The 9,482-nt window shown below is 55.3% G+C and overlaps 1 protein-coding gene across 4 annotated transcripts in view; it reads right to left on the bottom strand.

Annotated features, from left to right (window-relative positions):
* Positions 1 to 3,317: 3,317 nt before the first annotated feature.
* ZBTB16 (zinc finger and BTB domain containing 16) overlaps positions 3,318 to 9,482 on the bottom strand; it is a 188,339-nt gene continuing 182,174 nt past the window's right edge. For all 4 annotated transcript variants that reach the window (XM_077893575.1, XM_077893574.1, XM_077893573.1 and 1 more), the window contains one exon: positions 3,318 to 8,976. In XM_077893575.1, the coding sequence (XP_077749701.1) occupies positions 8,747 to 8,976 (230 nt within the window). In that variant the 3' untranslated portion in view covers positions 3,318 to 8,746. The remainder of the gene's footprint in view (positions 8,977 to 9,482) is intronic.

Below are 9,482 nucleotides of genomic sequence, written 5' to 3'. Positions count from 1 at the left end.
CCTCCTGCCAGCCCCCAGGGGGCAGGGGTTCAGCGAGCGGATCCGATCCTGGGGCTGGACTCAGCACCATGTAAAGGGCTGGGGGTTGGTCCCCGTGGTTGGCCAGGGGGCAGGTGTCCACATGAGCACACATGCAGCGAGGTGCCGCTGTCCTGTGCCGACTGTGCCTCCCTTGGCACACGGCGAACACGGTTCAGGTGTCTCCATGAAGGGATATAGGCACCAGTGAGAGGAAGGAGGAGCGCCTCTGTTGGAGCCTTCTCAAAGCCCGTGGCAGGCAGGCACGTGGAGGTGCCCGGGCGGGCATGTGCTGCACACCTACTTACCTGATTTCACCCGGTCCTGGCAACCACAACCTCAGCTCCAGATGCTAAGTTCCTCTCTCCTTCCTTCTCCCTCTTTCATCTGTTTATTCAAGATTTACTGGGTGCCTACCGTGTGCCAGCCTGCATTAGGCTCTGCGAACACCTAGCACACAACTCCTGCCTGCAAGGACCTTCACGTTGGGTGGATGGTGACCGTCAGGAAAGCCGGCGATCACAGTTGCACTACAAGGAGCCATAGCATGGGGGCTATGCCCAGGAGGGCACCCAAGTCAGCCTCGGTGGCCGGGGAAGGTTTCCTGCAAGAGGTGAGGTTCGAGCCAAGATCTGAAAATGAGATGATGAGACCACCAGACTGAAGCGCGGGCACATGTGTGGGTACAGTCTCCAGAAGAAGACACGGCATGTGCAAAGGCCCACGCGGAGCGCAGGGTCTTCTGGGAACCCCCCGTGGTCCAGCTGGTGTGGAGCATGGGGGGGCAGCCACAGAATGTAGGGGTGATCCTGAGACAGGGCTGGGGTGGTGAGCACAGGGGCTCTGTCACTGAAGGTGTTGCGAGCCTTGTTAGGAGCTGCAACTCCACCCTATCCTTAGAGTCCCCACAGGCCACTTCAATCAAAGGGGTGACATGACGCTGTCTGCATTTTTGGAAAATCCCTCTGGCTCCTGCAGAGCAAAGCATAAAGCAAGGATGGCACAGAGGGAGGCGGAGCCCCTGGGGGCAGTCCTCCTGGGCCCTCTCCTCCTCCTGGTTGAGGGGGGGGGCGCCTGGCTGGGCTGAGCCGGACACAGACGGCCTGGCCTCAGCCTTTGCTCCCCATCTGCCTCTTCCCACCCGCCACAACTTGCCGGAGTCTTTAGCAAGCCTCCGCTGGCTCCGGGCCTCTGCTGTGCCACCTTTGGCAGGAGGGCAGCTCTCCAGAGCGGCTGGGAAGACAGCTGTGAAGGCGGAGACGATGTGACCCGCGTGCCCACCTGCACCAGAGCAGCCTCGGCCAGGAAGGGACCCTGTTCGTGTGTCACCCGGGGGCTCCCACCTCATCCCCGTCCTTGGAAACCCGCTGGGCAGGGTCGGAGCCCCTCCCTCGATGGCTTGGCCCCTCTCCTGACCCCAGCAGAGCGCCTCCTGCGGCAAGCCCGTCCAGGCCCGGCCATCCTGGAGGAGGTGGCCGCTGCTGCAGGCGGGGGGCAGAGGGCAGCTGGGCCGGGCTGGCAGGGGTGGGAGGGTGGGGACGGAGTCCGGCCCCAGAACGTTCTCAGGCTGGCCCGGCCAGGGCCCCTTTCTCTCCATGAGATCATATCTGGGTCAAAGAGCATGTAAAGCAGGCAGACCCCAGCGGCCACACAAAGCCCATTCAGCCCAGCCACTATTCACCGGGAGCCCACACCACAGCGACCCCGGCGCAGCGCCTAAGCCCCGGCTTTGATGTCCGAGAACAGAAAACGGCGATTAAATGTTGTTTTAAAGAGGGAGTGCTCGCTGCCCTCCCATCTGTCAAGAGAGAGCTGAGGCCCGGGGGGAGGGGCGGGGGGAGGGGCCGGGGGCCTGGGGGACCTCAGAGAAGGGACCGGAGCAGAAGAAAGGGGGCAGAGACTCAAAAGCGAACCCGAGATATTTTTGGCAGAGGCTGGTTTTCCAAGAGGAGCACTGTAGGGAGAGGAAGAAGAATGTGGGACGGAGATACAAAGGCCAGGAGGAGCCTCAAAAAAAAAAATAACGAGAGAAGACAGGGTTAGAGGAATAAAGAGAGATGGGGGCGGTGAAAGGAAAGGGCAGAGCAGAGGGAAGGGGAGGGAAGAAAGTAGTCAGGGGAGCCGACTCCAGGGGGCTGGAGCTGCCCTACTGTGGCCCCTCCTCCTCCTCGGAGGTCACCGGGCTGTCCCAGGGAAGGGCAGCTCCAGGTGGCTCTGGGCTGGCAAGCCTGGGTCGCACAGGCCTTGAAAACCCTCCGTGGGTTGGACAGCCGGGCTTCCAGTCCAGGCCCTGGGCAGGCAGGGTTGCCGGGTGTTCCCGGGGTGCAGGCTGGGGGTGGAACCGCAGAGTGCAGTCGGGGAGGGTGCTAGACCAGGGGGCCCCTGAGACTTGGCACTGGGCTCACCCCGCAGGGGCTATGCAGTGGTTCAGGAAGATCCCTAGCTCCAGGTGAGGGGACCGATTCTCTCCAGGTAGGACAGCGTCAGGCGGAGGCGCTGGGCCAGTGCGTCCAGACTCAGGTGGAGTTGGTGTCACAGCTCTAGACAAGCAGGCCAATGCTGCCATCGCCGGGAGAGGAAGGCAGGCAGGCCCGGGACGCAGGGGGAGCCATGCTCTGGTCTGCAGGTGGTGATTAGGGTTTACGCCCCCACCTCCCACCTGTTCCCTTCTGTCCCAATCTCCTTCCTCCGCAGGGCTTGGCGGGCTTGGCGGCCACAGACCCAGGGACCTGAAATTGGGTGGCAGCTTCTCTTTGAGAAGTTTCAGGAAGTCAACAGTGTCTCTATAATGTAGAGGGTCCCAGCTCCGGGGACCTGGGAAAGGCAACCCAGATTCCGTATCAGGAGATCCGGATACTAGTTCAGACTCTGCCACTCACCAGCTGCGCGACCCCGTGATCCCGAGCAAGTTCTAGCACAAGCAACCAAGCAAGTGGATTCTGTGGCTCCCTGAGGGCAGCGGTTTGTCCGTCCTGCTCCCGCCGCATTCCCACGGCCCACAGCAGTCACTGCTATGAGCTGCTGCAGGAACGTCTGTGTTGACCAGTGCTGACTTCATACATTGTTCCAAGGATCAAGTCACAATGTATTTAATGCTACTTTTGAACTAAAAAAAGTATTAGGAAAATTCCTTGTGCCTCATAAATACCGCATAAGGGGCCACAGGACTGCGCCAGAGTGTTCTCTTCCCCCATCCCCAGCCAGAAATCTCAGTTCTTCTAGCGTTAACCACCCAAGAAAAGGCAGAAAAGACAAAGCAATTTTTTTTTTTTAGAAAAAAGGGGACACTTCAAACCAGAGACAACTGAATTAACTTTATTCTCTTCTAACTGCAGATTCAAGGTATACAACTGAACATTGCTATTTTTCTTATGAGACTTATAAATAAAAATACAAAAAATGTTCACTACAAAAAAATCTACTGTTAGTAGGATGTAAAAAATATTCTCTTTGCTATAGAAGGCACAAACTTCACTTAGTGACACATGGAGAGAGAAAAAAACCTGCAGCAGTAAATTCATTTTTTCTTTTTTTTTTCTTTTTTCCTTTTTAAATCTTGTCAGAAACACTGAAATTACAAAGAAACGCATCAATCTACACGGAACGAAGGCAGATGCGGAAAAGCTGCGACCAGGACCGCACAACATCAGGGGCACAGCATCGGGATGAAAACAGGTAGGACTGGCAAGCAGGGCTGGGGTGGCAGGGTTTAGGGTGGTGGGGTTTGGCGGGGGGCAGGGCTGGGTGGTGGGGTTTGGGGTGACAGGGCTGGGGGGACAGGGCTTAGGGGGACAGGGAAGGGGCTGGGCAGGGAGGGGGAGCTGGGTAGGTGTGGTGGGGAGAGAGATTTGTACAAAAAAGTAACCGGTTAACTTGAAGAAACAAAATTGGGCAGCCTCCTAAAATTAGGCTAAGAGGAGGTGCTGAGGTAGACATGAACTAGAACATCAATTAATTAAAAACACTATTCTGTAATACAGAGCGATCGGACTGGCACTTGTGCTGTCACCACACATAAGACAAGCCACAAAAACAAACAAATAACGAAACAAAACATAATACCCAAACCGAAAGGCTTAGTTTTGCTTGGTCCAGCAGGGCAGCAGGGCCCTCAGTGCTATAATTTACATACATATATATATATATTTATCTTTATATATATGGGTCGGATGTCATGGTACACCACCACGGCTTCTTAACCTTACAAAGATCATGCATAACACTATGTGAACAAAGCCTATGACACACACCAGGAGGCTGGTACCCTGTCTGCAAAGTGGGACGCCAAGGACCCCAGGAGGCAGGGCCGCCAGCTGACAGGCCTGCAGGACCTGCACCCCCCTCTCTCCACCCTTCTTTCCCGACCCAGCCTCCCTGGTCTGTCTTGCACCCCTCTCCCGGCCGGCTCTCTGCCTCTTCCTCCACCCACCAGCGCCCCTGAGCTGGGTCAGTCTGGCTTCTTCCCCCTCCTACTGAAATATCCAGATAAGTGCCGCCACCAAGCTCCAGGAAAAGAGGAAACCAGACGGGAATAGAAAAAGATAGAACACAGGCCTGGGAAAATGAACAGAGTCGGATCTTTTTCTGCTTTTCTAACATCTGGTGCCCCCTCCTTTCACTCTTGTTGGGCCTACAGGGAGCTACCCCCAAATCTCCTCCTGCCCCGCCAGCTCTTGTGCACAAAGTCCAAAGGCCATCCCACCACCGCTCGCTCCCCTGCAAGGAGGTCAGCCAAATGGCCCTCTCTCTGAAGGGCCTGAACACCCCCGCGGCCGGTGGTACCGACAGCATCCAAGAAGGGTACCATACACTTGTGAAAAATTGCAGCAGTTTTGTTTTGTTTTCTACACATGGAGAAATTCAGGCACAAAGATTAAACAAGCCTGCATTGCATCCCTGGATTGTACTGAGACACTGGGGGCCCCCCGGCCTCCCCACCCACCCCTACACCCCAGATCTACCTTCCCCATATCCGTGGCCTCCTCCAAAGCAGCCCAAAGCAGCAATGATATTTACTATTTTATATCTCTCTCTTGCTATATATATATCTCTATATATTTGTCTATCCTATATACACATAGGATTTTAATGCTTTGAATGAATGAAGGAGGGAATAGGGAAAGAGCACACGACAGGGAAATGTCACCAAAAGCATTAAGGGACACACCTGTGAGAGCTGAACACTGGAAAGGGACCATTAACCAGCTCGGACTTCCCGGGCTGGAGAAGTTTTGCTATGCTGGATAAGGCAGTAGCAAGTAGGGTTGTCAGCAGGACCACAGCTAAAGGCAGCGGGTGGCCAAGGGGCCAGATGGTAGGACGAAGAGGGAAGTAAGAACACTCAGCTCTCACCTGGGGAGACGGTGCCCTCCACCCTCCCTCGTCTCCACAGCCCCCTTACTCCATACACATCTACAGACTCCACATCATTTTTGACCTTTACCCTGGCCATTAGGCCTGGCTAGGCTGAGAAGGCCTTGGCAAGGTCAGGATGACTTTGTTAAGTAGGAACCTGGCAAAGAGGCGTGTTGGGACTCTATGCAGGGTGTCCAGGCTTCGTGGGGGAGGCAAGGAGAGCAGAAGCCAGCACGGGCATCTCCCACCCAGTATCCTTCAGACACCAGCCTGCCCTGACCCCCTCTGTCCTCACTTCCCCCACTAGGGTCCCTCGGGGGTGGTGGGGGCAGGCAGGTGCTCACTCAGTACCGTCCAATGCTGCAACACCAAATCACAACAATACTGCATGATTTAACACACAATCACACACAAAAAGCACACGCGCGCACACGTACAAAGGGATATTTTGGTGGTGGTGGTGGTGGTGGCGGCGGCGGATTTTTTTTTTTTTGTCTTTTTTTTTTTTTTTTTTCCTATTCACATTACAAAAAAGAAAGGGCAAGGTCCTGTAGAACTGACAAAGGAACTAACAAACATTACAAAAATATTACAATTTGTAAATATTAGCTCAACCCTCTCAGCTTTTATGAATAGGGCAGGAGACCCAGGCTGCGTGGGAAGGGTGGGTGGGGGCGGGGAGTGAGAGGCGTCAGCTAGGTCTATGGAATAGTTTGATTTTTTTTTTTTTCCTTCCCCACCAAAGTTGAATGATATCTTGCTGTTAAAATATTGTTTTCTGGGATTTACAGATCCCCTAAGGGCCAGCAGTACCCCTTCTTCCCAGACTGGGGGAGGAAGCATAGTGCATAACGATTTCTTACAGACTGCCCCTTCCCCCCAATTCCCCTCTTTTCACATTATCAACATGACAACTGCTCTAGTCACATATTTCAAGTTTAACTTTTTTTCCTTTCCAAAGCACTAAGTCATTATTACAATTGCAAAATCGCATCCTCCCTACCTTATCATCCCCCATCCACAGTCGAGTGACACTGTCTCCCAAATTCATATCCCACCCCCCAACACACAATGTTTAAGGCCTTCAGATTTGGTGGGCGAGATTGCGGGGGAAGGACAGGAGGGCTGGGACCGAGGGACAGGGGGGTGGTCACAGCAGCACCCATCCCTCCGGCGTCCCTAGAGCCCTCACAAGCCTTCTCCCCAAAACCGCTTCCCGAAACCACTTTTAAAAAACCTAAGACAAAAACGCAGCCACAACTTTCTCTGAGAGAGAGAGAAAGGAAAGAAAACACACACACACACACACACACATGCGCGAACACACACGCACACAACTCTTACAAATAAAGCCGTGAGATGAAACAGAGGGCCCATCCCAAAGTGAACACAAATATTGCAAATGTGCTTTCCAAAATTCAGGGTGGGGAGGCTGGGAAGGGGGGGGAAGCAGAGCAGCAGAATGGGAGGCGTGAAGGGGACAAAAGAAAAATTGGAGGAACATAAGAGGTAGCTTTTAGAAAAACAACACCCCCACCCTCACGCAACAGAACAAAGGCTGGCTCATCCCCACGCCGGCCCTGAAAAGAGACCGATTTTGGCAATGATCGCACACTCAGAGGTGGGGCCACGCAGTTGCCAGGATCTGAATAATACGGGGGCCCCCCAGACCCAAATGACCCAGCAAATTGTGAGAAAGGTGGAATCTTCTCCAGAGTGTTTCAGGCTGAAGCCTTACTGGGCACAGAGGGCGTGGGGGGGTTGCCCCGGGCAGAGCCAACGGAGACTCCAGCCAGCGTGCCCCCGACACACCCTCCCCTCTGCCCACCTTCTGCTGCCCCCCACACCCCCCCCTTGGCTCCCGCATTCAGATCCTGAGTACTCCTTTCTGTGCAGCATCTTCCGGCTAGGACAGGGAGGGCGAGGCCAGCTGAAGTCTATTAAACCAACTATTAATTTACACAAGAAACACAAAAGAACGTCCTCCCTATTCCTCCAACCCCCAACCAAAAAAGAGATACAGGGGTTAAAAAGCTCATGAGGTCACAAAAAACTGAGGTAATTCAAGTACAATGTGCTAACAGGGGAACAGGGGACACGGAAAAGATGCAAAACATAACACAAAGGCCAAAGCGCTTTCAACTCCTCCTCCTCTCCTTCCTCCTCCCTATAGACTGGTTGGGGGGCGCCCTGAGAGCCAGGAATTCTGTGCTGCTCTCTGCACCAGGGCGGGGGTCCCCAGTACAACTCCCCCCGCCTCCGGCCAGCTACCCCAGCCCCTGGTGGCTGGGGTGTCCCCTTCCTTGGGCGGAGGGCACAGTGGAGAAGGACATGTATATATCCCTCCCTCGGACGGCGAGCCTTCTCCTAGGGACTGAAATAGGGGCTGCAGGGATGGGTGTTGGTGTGTTTGGTGGGACAGTATATGGTTAGTGATGTTTCCTGTGTTGGAAGCAAAAGCAAATCAGCAGGAACCTTGCTCATGACCGGGCTTGACTAGGGTGGGGAATTCCATTTATTTCATGTTCTCAGAAAGCCGAGGGTGGGGTGGGGGCTCTGGAGCCAAATGCAGCCCCCCTCCCCACTAGGGAGCTGGGCAAGGAGGAAGCTGCTTCCCCATCCCCCCGACCCCCATCCACGAGGGGCAGGGTGCCCTTGCCCTTGGAGGACAGGAGTCACGGGGAGACAAGGAGCTGGGGGTGGGGCGACAGCCACGAGGCTGCTGAAGACCTTGAGGGGACACCCCCACGTGGCAGGGTGGCGGTGGGGCGGGGGTGGTGGTGGTGCAGGGGGAACAACAGATAAACTGAGTCAAAGGAAGAGAAGGAAAGTCCCCCACCCCCATATGCCCCCCTCAAACCAGAGCTGCCGTGTGACCATCAACTATGACCTGGCCCAGCCCCACCACCTGCAGACCCCCTCCCTGCCCCCGGCCCCCATCTTTGGAGGACTCAGCCACAGGGTGACCGGCAGATTGTTTGGCTCACCCCCTTCCTAGCCTCCACTTCTGGATGCAAAAGGGGGGGTCTGGGTGGAGGGAAGAGAAAAATATACCATCATCTGAGCTGAACGAACCACCTCCACCCCACCCAAGAAAATGAGGCCAGCCTCCATCCAGAAGGAGGGACACGGGGCCCCTCGCACCCCGGGGAGGGGCAGTGGCCGGGTCTCCAGGTCACCTGGAGCCCCAGAGAGTCTCCAAGGCCAGACAGCTATCGGGTTTCCTTTTTTCTTGTCTCTTTTTTTTCCTTTTTTTCTTTTTTCTTTTTTTTTTTTTTCTATTTCTCTTTTTTTCCACATAGTCCTTCGTCGTCAAATTCACCCTGCTGTAACTCTTCTCTCCGGGCTGCCCATCCCCCGCCGTGGCCCCGCCTCACACGTAGCACAGGTAGAGGTAAGTCTTCTCTATCCTCCAGTCGGGGGGGATCTCCTCGGGCTTGTGGCCTTTCATGTGCTTCTGCATGGAGGAGAGGCTGGGGCAGTACTCCGTGCAGATGGTGCACTGGTAGGGCGAGGCGCCGTTGTGCGTTCTCAGGTGCTTGATCATGGCCGAGTAGTCCCGGGAGCGCTGGTGGCACAGCTTGCACTCGAAGGGCTTCTCGCCTGTGGGAGGCAGGGGGGAGAGAGCCAGGACAGAGGGAGAGGGCGTGAGGGCCTCCCCGGGACAGGGACGCTCTGGGCCCTCGCTCCACCCTCAGGCTTGCCAGAGACTCCCTCCAGTTTAGCACGTTCTAGAACTCTCCATGATGAAGAATGCGCCATCCAATATGGTAGCCACTGAGCTGCTGGGCGCCTGCAGTGTGGCCAGCGCACCTGGAGCTGCATGTTCCGTGGCACTTCCCTGTTGCTGATCTCAGCAGCTGCAGTATTGCTCAGCATCCCCTTAGCCCTGCCTTATTCTTCTGAACCCAAAGGCCCAGAATATTCCCTTCCAAAGAAAGGATATGGAATCTAGAAATGGGGCAGTGGGGTCCCGAAAGCCCTTAGGGACGGCTCTTCAGCACAGCTCCTTTCAGGGGAACAAGGCGTAGAGTCCTTTCAGGCTATAGCTGGTGGGGAGGACGGGGGTGAACGTGAGGGAACCCCATCCTCCAAACATGCTCCATCCG

The sequence above is a fragment of the Canis aureus genome, chromosome 3, assembly GCF_053574225.1.
Source record: "Canis aureus isolate CA01 chromosome 3, VMU_Caureus_v.1.0, whole genome shotgun sequence".
In the NCBI taxonomy this organism is placed as follows: Eukaryota; Metazoa; Chordata; class Mammalia; order Carnivora; family Canidae; genus Canis; species Canis aureus.
This window is presented reverse-complemented; position numbering and strand designations above follow the sequence as displayed.